The sequence below is a fragment of the Erpetoichthys calabaricus genome, chromosome 15, assembly GCF_900747795.2.
Source record: "Erpetoichthys calabaricus chromosome 15, fErpCal1.3, whole genome shotgun sequence".
In the NCBI taxonomy this organism is placed as follows: domain Eukaryota; kingdom Metazoa; phylum Chordata; class Cladistia; order Polypteriformes; family Polypteridae; genus Erpetoichthys; species Erpetoichthys calabaricus.
In genome coordinates this window covers 31,327,667-31,341,928 of record NC_041408.2, presented here as the reverse complement: position 1 = coordinate 31,341,928, position 14,262 = coordinate 31,327,667, and the positions used below count along the sequence as shown (strand labels likewise).

Here is a 14,262-nt window from a genome sequence, read left to right as displayed (position 1 = left end):
AGACCTAAACAAATTATGAATTACTCGAAAAAGCACACTGGGCGAGATGATATTGTGATACATGGGTCACTGTTTTGTACACCAAAACACAAGGCTGATTCTCAGTACTTTACCAAAACCAGCTTTATTCAGCTTGAAACAGGAACAGCAAGGTTATTTTTTACAACAGGAGCTACCACTCTCCTATACATTGACACAGCAAATGGGCATAGTTGGGGCCAGGTCAGTGGCCAAGTTGTACTGTTCTCTGCCTTTTTTAATGTCCCTTGCATCACCCATCTGTGAAAGGCACGTATAGTGTGATCTCAGTCGGCTCACAGTTGTTCCTAAAAGAGTTCATTAACCTCACAATATCAATAAACAAGGCAAGTTTCAGTGAGGAAAGATTCAAACTTTAATCATTACTTGTGTTTATTTTCAAAGAAATCAGGCATTAAATATTAGCTGTCAAAAGTAGAAGAAAAGATAAAACCTGAATGATTCAAATCAATGTCTGAAACAACATGCTTTGCCTTAGTATAACGAGGAGCGATATCTGTGTAATTTCATGTGTCCAGTCTTCTTATTCCAACTAAGACGTTTCTTAAAAAGATGTACCATATTGAAGCAGGCCTGGTCTGCTTTCATGTTCATTTTGTAGCTGGTGGTGCATTTTTGTCCTTAGACAGCATGTTGTTTTTAGCATGTGTTCAGAAATTGCCTTTTCATAACAGACACTCTGTTTTCATTTTAAAAGCTTCAGTGCCTGTCATTCCTCTAATCTGAAAGCAGGCCTAATGTCCTCTGCCTCACTCAATGTCTGCATCACACCAATAGGTGCTTTCTTTTATGGTGGTTTGATGGCAATTTTTAGTAACTGACATTAGTCAAAAATTGGACAATTGGAAGTTTCCCTTGGCGTCTTGTGCTTCTGTGAAACTGAAATTAAGATAATTGTGAGTTACAGGTTAAATGACTTAAGTCCCCATTTCACATTTTCTTGCAAGTATATGCACAGTTTACCTGACCTTAAACATAAAACATTCTATAACACTTCTTCTTAACATTTATTGTACATTTGCATGTTTTGTTGAGAGTGCTCTGTATTAGGCTGTTTATGTGCATCCCAGAATTCAACACTATGTTAAAATATGTTTTTGTTCCCTTCAAGTTTTTTTTTTTTTAGCCGATGGTTAAAAAAAAAAGAATGAATTTAGCAAACATGTTTTGAAAACTTGTCACAAACTTGACCCACAATGTTGTCTAATTTTATCTTCCACACTAGCCCTTCAAACAACTCTTTGTTTAGCTTCACCATTTGCATCTCTTCCCTCTCCCCCAGCTGCCCCAAACATTAGGATGTCATTGCCTACCAGTGAGCTAAATGTTATATTCTAATCTCTTGCTTTAAAAGCTACAGTTTATCCGAAATAAAATACTCTAAATGAAATATTAGGAGTCTTATTTAATCAACTAAAAAAACTCTACTTTGTAATTCCTATTACACCTTGGTTTTAGCAAAAATGTCAGATTGTATGGAGGTAAACTGAGTAAAATATTCATTTAAAAAAAAATGCACTGTTGAAAGAATGTTTCATGTTGGGCACTGATTTAGTAGTGCTTATAGTCTATTTTTCATTATAACTACAGCATAGCCAGAAATGATACAAACTTGGTCTTATCTGTTTATCAGGAAAGGATACCAGAAACAGCTGATTCTCTGACAATTAGAGGTTTTTGTCACGTGTACTTCAACAGCATAGTAATTTTTATGCCACACTTGTGGTGATATATAAATAAATACAGTAAGAGTAGCAGACGATAAACAGGATAAATACAGTAAATAAGACGAGTTTAAAAAAAATGTACTGTACACAGAGCTGGGCAGGTAGGATCAGGTTACTGGGAGGTCATATTTTTTCATTTAATTTATTTTGTTTGAGGAACAGAACAAAATATCTCCTAAAAATCCTCTACACAACAACCAAAAGAACAGTCAATGGTATAATAGGTTGTATTGAGCAAAAGTGGAGACTGAGTTCATATGTGCAATAACTGATGTGCTTAGCAGTAGAAGACCTCCTGGGGCTTCATGTATAAACGATGCGTACACACAAAAATGTTGTGTACGCCCAGTTCCACACTCACATCGCGACGTATAAAAACTAATCTTGGCGCAAAACCATGCACATTCTAACTAGGCCTGCAACTAATGATTATTTTGGTAGTTGACTAATCGTTCAAATTTTTTTCGATTAGTCCCGATTATTTCATGCCTGACTGTTTTGATGCCTGCGACCTGTGGTTGCACATCCTGTTCTGGGCTCCAGTGCATGTCTTACCTCATCTGCTCACTTCTGTCCACCTGTGAATGTCACCCTGATGTCTCTGCATTAACAGTTAATAATAATAATCAAATTAAAATAACAACCAGTGAAACATATGAATTTGAAAAAAATCTGATGTTTTATATTAGTGTGACTATCACAATAATAAAGAAATACATTAAACAATACAAACTAAAGTGCACATAGTCTTTAAACAAAAAAAGTGCATTTAACTTAACCGAAAATGGCCACTGTTGTGTCTTGAAGTCCAAAAGTTTAAATATTAGTTCATATATTCCTGATTTGCAGTGCAGGAACATGAGCATTTCGACATGCTCTGGTGTGAGGCTGGCTCTCTTCTTTGAGACAATGTTCCCAGCTGCTGAGAAGAGACACTCAGAGGGAGCAGAGGTAGCAGGAATACATAAGAATGATTTTGCAAACGGAGAAAGATGTTTTAATCCTCACACTCCGAAGGAAAAGTGTTGTAGTTTATCACTATATTATGCCAAAATAAAAAAATAATGGACTAAAATATACAAGCTAATTACTGATATACTCCAAAACACAAGTTACCTAATGTTAGTTAGAGATGTTTTACTATTCATATGAACTCAAATATTATATGAAAAAAGAAGAAAAAAAAACTAGGACGGCTCAGTTACTCCTATTCACTCCAAACACGTTAGCAAACATAACTGAAATTATATTCACTTAACCCTTAAACTGCTGGAACCGGCTGAAGTTGTTTCTCAGTGCATTTGCCAGCACGCCTGAGCTGAGTATATTCATTGAACCCTGCAACCGGCTATATTTACTTCACAGACCAATTTGCCAGAATGCTGGAGGTGATTAGTCAAAGCCGTATATTCGTTGAGCAGCCAGCTAACGACCACTGACTACCCCAGAAGAACTGCATCCCCACTGTCTCTGGGATTCAGCCGCTGCACTAAATGAGCCTGCAAGCATCAGCGCTTACCTCTGTGTGTTTGCGTGCAGCCAGTTCAAGCACAATTGGCTCGGTGATTTACTGAATTTCACCAATGACTTCAGTTGCACCTTGAACATATAGTAATTGTTGCAGTAGTTTTTTTTTTTTTTAATAGTTTTTACAGTTCATTTTTATTGTGTAAAATGATCTGTATTGCAGTAATTGTGATGCTCTTTGCATGAAAAAAATGTGTTCCGTTAAAACTTAATTTTCTTTGTGAATTGTGACGTTTACTTAAAGTGCAACTAAAAAATATTTGGCGTTCAGGGGTGCATTAACCCCCAAGTATGTGTCAGTTTAAGGGTTAACTATCATTGTCAAAACCTTGATATGCACATTATAGTACAAACATCAACATTAATGCGTGACACTATCTTTACTCGCTAAAACTTACCTCTCAAGAGACGGCAGCATCATAGCTCCAGGATACTTGCGTTTCAGATGCTCATGCATCACGGTGGTGCTGCCATGAAAAGAAAGCTCCACTTTGCATAATCTGCATTCAACTTTTTTTTCTTTTTTGGTGAAGTGCTCCCATACTTTAGAAAGTTTCTGTCTCAATTTTTTTCCATCTCCTTCCCCCTCCTCTATGCGACTCGCCATTGCAACCACGTCTATTTTCCTTTACATTCTTCTTCTCCTCAGACGTGCTTCTTCGTTGGTAGGACTTTGTGCAGTCTTGACAAAGAATAACAAACGATACTGCTTCTAGACGTTCATGTAGTGCATTGCAGTTACAAAAACCAATGTGGTTCTTTGTGACTGGAGCCTCTATTGAAGGTTCTGTTTATGACGCGCGATAATAAAAAATCTGTGTCAACGATTTTATGTAGTGGATGTCGTCAATTACGTCGACTAATCGTTGCAGCCCTAATTCTAACGCCAGCTCAGTCAATGGCGTACGCAAGTTTTTGGCTCAGTTTTGCAAACTGCCGACACCTAGTGTCAAAGCAGTGCTACTGTCCTTGTGTGCTTATCCTTTCTGTTTTAGATTCACATCCCTGATGCGGCCGCATATCGTTTATAAAATTAAGACATCTGATTGTAATCAACCTGGAACAATATAATGATCAACGGAATGGCCAAGCTATTCCAAATGCCAAAGCTGCTTTAACGTTGTTACTCTGAGTGCACCACTCAGAGTATTTTAACCCAATGTATCTGTGGAATCACAGTCATACAGCAGCTGATTGAAAAGCTCTACCACGAGTTATGTTGAGAGCACAGAGGATAATTGGGATACAGCTTCTACCACACACTGCTTCAGATATGCGCATAGTTTATTTGAAGTTCTCCCAGGTGAACTATAAAAGGAGCCAGAGGTCAGAGTCGGGTTGAAGGAGGACAAGGTTGCTTGGAAGGAGTGGTTGTGCCTAGGAGGAAGAGAGAGTGTGGTGCATTAGTGGTGTGCTTGTGCTTGGGACTGTGCATTGCACGGGGAAGACGTGCTCCCACAGAGGAAGAAGATAAAAACTATATATTTTAGTTTACACATGCCTCCCGTGTCCAATCTGTGTCGGGTCGGGTGCTACACGGCGTCTTTCTTACTATATATTTTTATTTATACAGTACTGTGCAAAAGTTTTAGGCAGGTGTGAAAAATGCTGTAAACAAAGAATGCTTTCAGAAATATAAATAATGATTGTTTATTGTTATCAATTTACAAAATGCAAAGTGAACGAACAAAAGAAAAATCTAAATCAAATCAATATTTGGTGTTACTACCTTTTGCCAGCATCAATTCTTATAGGTCCACTTGCACAAAGTCAGGGATTTTGTAGGATTATAGTCAGGTGTATGATCAACCAATTATACCAAACAGGTGCTAAAGATCATCAGTGTCACACGTAGGTTGAAACACAGTCATTAACTGAAACAGAAACAGCTGTGTAGGAGGCTTAAAACTGGGTGAGGAACAGCCAAACTCTGCTACCAAGGTGAGGTTGTGGAAGACAGTTTCATGTCATGGCAAGATTGAGCACAGCAACAAGACACAAGGTAGTTATACTGCATCAGCAAGGTCTCTCCCAGACAAGGATTTCAAAGCAGACTGGGGTTTCAAGATGTGCTGTTCAAGCTCTTTTGAAGAAGCACAAAGAAACTGGCAACGTTGAGGATCGTAGACGCAGTGGTCGGCCAAGGAAACTTAGTGCAGCAGATGAAAGACACATCAAGCTTATTACCCTTTGAAATCGGAAGATGTCCAGCAGTGCCATCAGCTCAGAACTGGCAGAAACCAGTGGGACCCAGGTACACCCATCTACTGTCCGGAGAAGTCTGGCCAGAAGTGGTCTTCATGGAAGAGTTACAGCCAAAAAGCCATACCTCCGACGTTGAAACAAGGCCAAGCGACTCAAGTATGCACAAAAACATAGGAACCGGGGTGCAGAAAAATGGCAGCAGGTGCTCTGGACTGATGAGTCAAAATTTTATATATTTGGCTGTAGCAGAAGGCAGTTTATTCGTTGAAGGGCCGGAGAGCGGTACAATAATGAGTGTCTGCAGGCAACAGTGAAGCATGGTGGAGGTTCCTTGAATTTTTGGGGCTGCATTTCTACAAATGGAGTTGGAGATTTGGTCAGGATTAATGGTGTTCTCAATCCTGAGAAATACAGGCAGATACTTATCCATCACGCAGTACCATCAGGGAGGCGTATGATTGGCCCCAAATTTATTCTGCAGCAGGACAACGACCCCAAACATACAGCCAAAGTCATTAAGAACTATCTTCAGCGTAAAGAAGAACAAGAAGTCCTGGATGGTATGGCCCCCACTAAGCCCTGATTTCAACATCATCGAGTGTGTCTGGGATTACATGAAGAGACAGAAGGATGTGAGGAAGCCTACATCCACAGAAGATCTGTGTTTAGTTCTCCAAGATGTTTGGAATAACCTACCAGCCGAGTTCCTTCAAAAACTTTGTGCAAGTGTACCTAGAAGAATTGATGCTGTTTTGAAGGTAAAGGGTGGTCACACCAAATACTGATTTGATTTAGATTTCTCTTTTGTTCATTCACTGCATTTTGTTGATTGATGAAAATAAATGATTAACACTTCCATTTTTGAAAGCATTCTTTGTTTACAGCATTTTTTCACACCTGCCTAAAACTTTTGCACTGTACTGTATATTTATTTATTTATTTATTTATATATATATATATATATATATATATATATATATATATATATATATATATATATATATATATATATATATATAGTGAAAAGGCGCTATATAGGCACCTGACCCGACACAGACTTACACCGGAGGCACGTATAAAAACCAAAGAAAGTTTTATTTTTCTTCACCTGTGGGGCACGTGTTCCCCGTAACCCCCACAGGCACAACACAGTCCCAAAACACCACCACACAATTCCTTTCTTCCACCACCACCCCTTTGTCAAGTTTTGTCCTCCTCCTCCTGACTCTGGCCATTGAGTGGTGGTTGCTGGGCCCTTTTATAGTCCACCTGGAAGTGCTCTGGGTGGTTGATCGCCGAGTTCCGGCTGCACTTCCTGGTGTGGCAAATACGCTGCCCATACGGGCTCAGGAATCCCAGCTGCAGCAACCCCTGGCGGTGCCTGCGGGTCCCAACAGGGCTGCACCCAACTCCAATTCCCATCGAGCCCTGCGGGAAACCGAGGCACCGCTCCAACCCAGGGGGGCGGCCATCTAGTGTCCAGGGGGAGGTATTGCACAGTCCATTGCTGCTTCCTCTGAACATATAACTTTCACCATTTCTCTAACAACAAAAAAATATATGTATTCTCACACAATCAATTAATTGATATTGGCAGGTAAGTACCACTGAAATGTAAATGTATGTGCACTTACAGGTTTTAATAATTTTTAATCATTAATTACAATGCAGCTTTTTTTGCTGTTAAAATGTACATTTACTATATTTATTCAGGTGTGTTACTTTTTTAATCAGTGCATCAGCTAGACATTCGTAATTTTTGAAGTGTAATTATAAATATGGATTACAGTTTTAATTATGTAGTACTTGTTTTTTTACCAAAACTTACACAGTATGACACACAGCAACATATAATAAACTCGGTACAAATCTTTTAAAAAAGCTGCAAATATATCAAATATTCATAAGTTGTTTTTCAAGAAGACACAACACTAACCTGCTTAACAGGTTTATAAGTAAAAGACTCATTTTTTTTGTTAAGAAAACAATTTATTGCTTACTAAGCAGCAGTTTCAAATTCATCTTTATCATTTCTTTTTCCAATTAAAAATGTAAACTGCTGCACTTAAAACAAGCTTGCTGTTCAAACTCAAACTCTGTTTTAATTTAAAGGACAAAATAAAAAGGTCTGAATTCATTAAAGTAGCTTTTCTTGCCATTCTGTCTAATTGCACATAACGTCTTCGCCAATTGTTTTTTCTCAGTTTTTGTCTCCACTTTATTTAACGTACAAGCTAATATTCCAATCACCTCTCACTCTCTGGTAAAGTAAGCCTCAACTTGCTGCTCCTTGTTTTACACTGCAGGAAGTTTGCTGCCAAAAAAAGGACACACTCTGGCTCAACTACAGTAATACCTTGTGTAAAGGAGCACTACAAGTAAATTACCATAAAGCTTGGAAAAGCAGGGACCAAAGAGAACGTTTTACAAACTCTGATCTGCTTGACAGATAGTCCATTATCCAGGACATCATAGACTCATGCACCTTTATATATCTGAGCTTACCTCTTAAGAGGGATGGCTGGGTGGTATTGAAGGCCTTGGATAAATCAAAAAACATAATCTTCTCAGTGCTGCCAGATGTATTCACGTGAGAACAAGCCTTATGAAACAGATAGATAATTGCATCCTGCACTACAGTCTTTGTCCGATAGACAAATTGACATGGGTTCATTATGTGAAATGTAAGTGCCATTTGTTCCATAGTCATTAAGTGATTAGGCCCCTGCCTTCTTTGAAACAGGAACAAATGCAGGATGTTTTCCACAGTAGTGGCACTTTCTGGAGCCTTTGGGACAGACTGAACAGGTGACAGAGGACCCCATAAAGTTGGTCAGCACAGACCTTAGGAACTGCAGGACTGACTCTCATCTGGTCCTACAACTTTTCCAGTGTGTAGCATCCTCAGTTGTCTCCTTACTTGGTTTTCAGTTATGGACGGCCCATACTGATGGTCAGAGGCGGACTTATCACTGGCTATTCCAGCTGATATGATAAGAGTTGTTGATGTAGTAGGGAAGGTTTGGGGGGACTGGTTATTGGAAGAAGGTGTGAGTGGGAATATTTCGTACATGGTTGCTACATTTCTGTGATGTCACACTGAAATCAAAAGCATCATAGTTGCTAGAAAAAAAATGTTCACTCAAGCCCACTGCATGACAAATCTTCAGGAAAATACTAGGTGAACACTAGCAAAGACAACATATTCTGAAAAATTCCTTGGTGAATTTTGCCAGTCAATACCAGTAGAGCCAAAATATTGCTCCCTGATATTATATTTTTGGCCCTAGTAATTAGTAACATTTAACATTTGATATATTTTAATCATTAAGTTGTATCATGGTTTATTAACTTTTGGAGGGAAAAGTAATTGTGTTGTTGATTTTCCAGTGGCATCAGTAGAATGTTTTTGAGGGAAACATTTGGTGAGGTAAAATAGGAAAAGAGGGAGGGAAGGGAGACAGAGTAAGTTAAAAATATACATTTTATTCTGTACAAAAACTGCTATACTGAAGTATCACTCAACATGTAGAATTTATTTTCATTTTATCAAGGAGTATAAATCCTAAAATACAAAGAGTCACTAAGTTAAAGGTCTTAGTTATGAGATAAAGTCAGAAACAACTTTCCTTCAGAAGGACCATTTAAATATTAAAGGTGAATCTAGGTTGAAAAGAAATTTGATTGGCTGAGGTGGAATATTTAATTCCAACTATAATAAGACTAGAAGGGTGGCAATATTATTTTAAAAGACAATCCCATGTGTAAGACAGAAAGACATCAGAATAATTACTAACATTTCTAAAATTTTTGATGAACCTGCAGAGTCACTCACTGTTAACCTTTATGAAAAAGACTTGTTCTACAAATAAAATTAAGCTTGTTGACCATAAGAGAAACAAAGCATCAAAAAATAAGAAAAGTCACAACCAGTGCTGCAATGAATAGGCATAGTCAATTAGAAAATAATTGACACCGATTTTTGTTGTTGATGCATAACCACTACACATGGTCTGGCAGTGCAATACACAACTAAATGCTATGGGTACATTTAAATAGTGGCAGAACCGAAAATGGAAGCCACAAAGATGGTTAGACCAAACATTCCAAAGTGTGGGAGCATTTCTATAGCCATTCAAACTAAACAGTAAAATGTAAAAATTGTAAAATAGAACTTGTCTTCCACTGCACCACGATCATTTGAAGTGCATGCATCCAAGAGCTAATGCATCTGCTTTGCTGAATTGGTACTTTATTTTCTAACCAGGTCATATATTATTTATTGAAGAGACTGAGACACATGCAAAGATATATTATAATAATGAGTGGTTGACATAAAGTTTGTGTGAGGTGGTTGAACCACCTCTTCTGCACATGGCATACTTGTGTGCATCGGAGGGTTGTTCAGCTGCCTGTTATAAACCTCCTGTTCGTTCATTGTAATATTAAACAAATACAGCAGAACCTCTCTTTTCTGGTAACACTAGCTGACAGCGCCCTGCAGGTGGCAAACATTACATTAAGAGTCACGTAATGTGAGATGGGTTTGGAATGAGGTGTCTTTGGGATGCAGCTGAACTCTTCTCTGTCTCTGCAATATGAGAATTTAGGGCCACTGTATTGCACACGTTGTATTAGATAATCTCATACAGTTTCAAAAGACATATAATGTAAGTGTCCTGCAAAACAGAACTCTGTTAATTAGGCTAAAGTTTTTAAAAATGAGTAGTTGCTTTCAGTATACTGTATTAGTCCTTTTTTTAATCTATAAAGTAATGTAGTTGCATTCTTTGCTATTGTCTGAAGGTTTTAATAATCTAAGTGGATTGCAACTATTTATTTTGCCTAAAGTTCAAAATATAAAAAAATGCTTACAACTGTATTAGTTCAGTTCCATTTTTTTATTTGAGAATGATTAGAAGCATTGGGAACCTTTTTTCAGTTTAGCATGTGCATGGTACTCATATCAGGCTGCAAATCATGCAAAGCTCTTCTTCAGTGAGTTCATTTGGGTGGTTTAACTTATGAAGACACCAATTCAAAAAATGTCACCTCCTAAATAAGAAAGTGTACTGTATATCAAAGCTGAGAAAACATTTTTATTTTTATTTTTGAGATGTAGTTTCTTGTTTTATTTTTAGTTTGCTAAATTATATTCATTTCATTAGAAATATTACTCATTGATTAGAAGCAAAGCAATATAAAAATTAATTCAGTATGAACATTATGTAAAATGTTTTAGTGCAATGTCTTCAGCTAAATAATAAATGCTTATTTCATGTTCTTTTTCAGATCTCCTCCTTTTGGAGGTATCCTCTTTATGCAATGGCATCAAGCCACAGTTCCCAGTCTGTGCCTCATCCAAGCAACATTGATAATATGTTTAAGAAGGATATGGATTCTTCAAAGCACTTTAAACTCGTCCGATCACTACCTGATGTTTGTCCAAAGGAACCAACAGGTAAAACTTCTTCATACATTTTTTCCAGCTGTCTTTTAGAGTTATTAGATCACGTTACTATTTAAATAGAGTCTAGTTTTATTTCTTTTTAAATCTTATTTGATTGGATAATCCAATGTAAAGGAATGGTTATTTGTTTTGCCTTGTTCTAATTTAAGCATTGCATTACTCCGTGCAAGGTAGTATTGTGGTGATTTGCAGATCTGTTTTTACATACACTTCCAAGATCAGCTTATTCATATTATTGAATGGTTAGGTGTTATTTTCATTATTAAAATAATATACAGCCTTCGGTTTCCTAAACTCACAAATACACCCCTTCACCATTTTTGGATGTATTTTTCTACTCCACTGCTTTGCTGTTGAATTCACATTTGTATTAAGAACAAATTTTAAATGCATCTCCTCCACCCTAAAAAAATTTGGCTTCTGATCTTATTCTGGATCATTGTAGAAGATGAGGTCTGTCACTACTGTTTTGTACTAAATCTGCTAAGCACTCGTCAAAGCAAGAAAAAAAGGAAAACGACTGCCACATGTATGTATTTTTCTTTTGTTATTATAGTGGATTGGAAATCAACGTATAAAAGTGTCTTTTTCTTATCAGCAGTGCTCATTTTGGCTAACTCAGCCAACATGCAGTTTCACACATTATCTCAATCTAGGGGGCTGCTAACTTGACACACATTGTTTAAAACCATGATGCCTAATTTAAAAATTATTGTGGACCTATCAGATGCACAGTGCATTAACTGTAAATGGGGGGAAAAGACTAGGACAAAAATGTTGAGGAATATAGCACCTTTGGTAAATCTTAACTGGAATTGTTGGATAAATAGGAGTTGACTATTTGTGCAGAGCTTATTTGCCCATTCTCATCAGATTTCTACATGTTCCACATGTGTAATGGTACTTATGTATAAATTGATATTTATTCAATACTGAGCTGCAATAGACCACTATAAATTACCGTAATTGTTTTGTATTTTCTCATAAAGAATATACATCTTTTCATAAACCATATGCACACTATGAAATGTGGTAACTGCTGGATGTAATTCTACTTATGTGTTTTTTGGTTTAAAATTGTTGTATTAGTACTTATGTGGACAATAAATAGTTCACAGCAGTCAGATGATTATGCCATATAGTTTTGGGGAAGGGTCTTTTAGTCAGTCAATGCTTTAAAAAGAAAAAACATTATACAGTGGCCTTTAATAATGCAGGTTATTATACTAAATGTAAGAAATGAATTGATTCATTTTCTAATTTCGCTTTTCTGTATTCAGATCTGTATATATTGTGTGTATTTTTCATTAAGAATTAAAATAATTTTGTATGGTTTAAGCACCAGAATTTCTTTGTATTTATACACACAACAATATTACTGCTACTACATTTTGCCTTTAAGTGAAAAAGGAGAGACGTACAGGTGGAGAGTTCATATGCCTGTGCCCCATGAGCTGTGAAAGGTAAAATACATAAAATCATACTTTGTAAAATGTAAGTGTTGGAATGTTTGGTATTTATCAACATTCTGTCATACGAATAATTGGGCTAAAAAGAAATGTTCTGTTTATTTCATATTTTCCAGTGGATCATATTTTGTAGTTTTGTTTCACCATTTTTCATGATGTGTTTGTCTCTCATGTGGCCTATAAATCACATTTTTAAAGTTACAGATTTCTAAAAAATTAACTGTGTCTCTGTACGTTTTAAATGGAGGTTGTCAACCTTTAACCTGTAGGTAATGCTTAACCAAATTTGCTTTCAAGTAATAAACTATTTTTTATTAAAGTCCCTGCCACAATGCTTTCCTTCCTTTAAGGTGTTAAATTTATAATCCAAATACTCTGTATGTTTGTACTTAGAAGTCTTGCCTAATTTGCCACATGAAATCTACAAAATGTGTGTAGTTTTTAAGATGACTCCAGATTTTTGTGTTTGTCTGCTGGTCAATCAATGCATTATTAACGTATGTGTTACTTACCTGTACTTGTGGGTGCTCTGCATATACCCATATATTTAATCCATACCTACACTTGTGAAAAACTTTGTCATACACATTACTAATATTTGTCCTTTCTTTTTAAGGTATTAATGGTATAGTCAAAGTGTCACTTATCGATTTGGAGAAAGAAAGCTATAATCCTTGAATCATCATTGCCATTTGCATATATTGTTAAATTTAGTTGAAGCCTTCTGTAGAGTGTTTGTAATCTTTAATCGGGTCATTTAGCCACGTCTGTTTATTCCAGATGAGGAACTTGAGTCGGTTGATTTATTAACTTAATTTCCTTTGCTCTTCAGTAGGTGATCTCCATAGCCTATGTGATCCTCCATCAATTGTGGCAGATCAACATGAATGGACTGTTTATGACTCCAAAGTGAATCTTCCTGCAGCATTAAATGATCCAAGATTGGTGAAGAGAGAGTCTGACTTTTTTACAAAAACTTGGGGTGCAGATTTTATAGAAAGTGAGGTTATGCCATCCCCTTACCTCCCAAATGTCACCAAGGAGGACTTTGCATCTTACCTTAAAGAAACCTCAAAGGTTAGTTCTTGTGCTATGAAATATTGTGAGTTTGTGTTAAAAAAAATTTGTGCATATTTTTTCAGTATAGTCTTAGGATCTTAACTTGTTATATTTTGTCTGTTTTTAAATACTTTTGGTTGGTTATCACACTTTGCTGAAAAATAATACTAGTGCACATTTTCTGGATTGAAAACTATCACTGTTGCTCCACACTGCTACATCCTCAATTACATTTTGTCTTAAAAAAAAAAAAAAAAAAATCTCCCAACATGTTCATTTCTGTTTTTGTTTTTTTCCTTGCCTACCTTATTATATTTCCTTTCCAGCTAAATAAATTAGATGTATTAGGCAGTACAATATTATTTCATTGTTTTAGCTTGTACACATGAAGGCCATATTGGTATTTTTTCCTTAGATCTGATTTTCTTCATTTTATTTGTTCATATAATGATCCATCAAGTACTCTGCTATCCACTTGTCATATGCATGATATAAAAGCCTTCCTTAAGAAAATGCTGCTGTTACCTTGAATGTCATCCATTTGTAAATCTGAGGTTAAAGGCTATTGATTTAATGAATATTAAATAAGGCACTTAAGAGACATAAAATAATAGTTAATGGTAAAACAAAAAAACTGTGCAAGTTAAGTTTTCTTCTGTTACATTTTTGATGTAGTTATTAGGAATAAAAAAGTAAAAAAGAACACTGCACCCAAAATTATGAAGAGCCAGGCCTAGAGCAACACCTGAAACTCAAAGTATATGAA

The 14,262-nt window shown here is 36.4% G+C and overlaps 1 protein-coding gene across 3 annotated transcripts in view; it reads left to right on the top strand.

Moving 5' to 3' along the window:
• vps54 (VPS54 subunit of GARP complex) overlaps positions 1-14,262 on the top strand; it is a 163,731-nt gene that overhangs the window by 53,889 nt on the left and 95,580 nt on the right. For all 3 annotated transcript variants that reach the window (XR_007933614.1, XR_007933615.1, XM_028820123.2), the window contains exons 2-3: positions 10,791-10,959; positions 13,270-13,514. Coding sequence is in view for 1 of the 3 variants with exons in the window: in XM_028820123.2 (XP_028675956.1) it covers positions 10,824-10,959; positions 13,270-13,514 (381 nt within the window). In the remaining 2 variants the exon portion in view is untranslated. The remainder of the gene's footprint in view (positions 1-10,790; positions 10,960-13,269; positions 13,515-14,262) is intronic.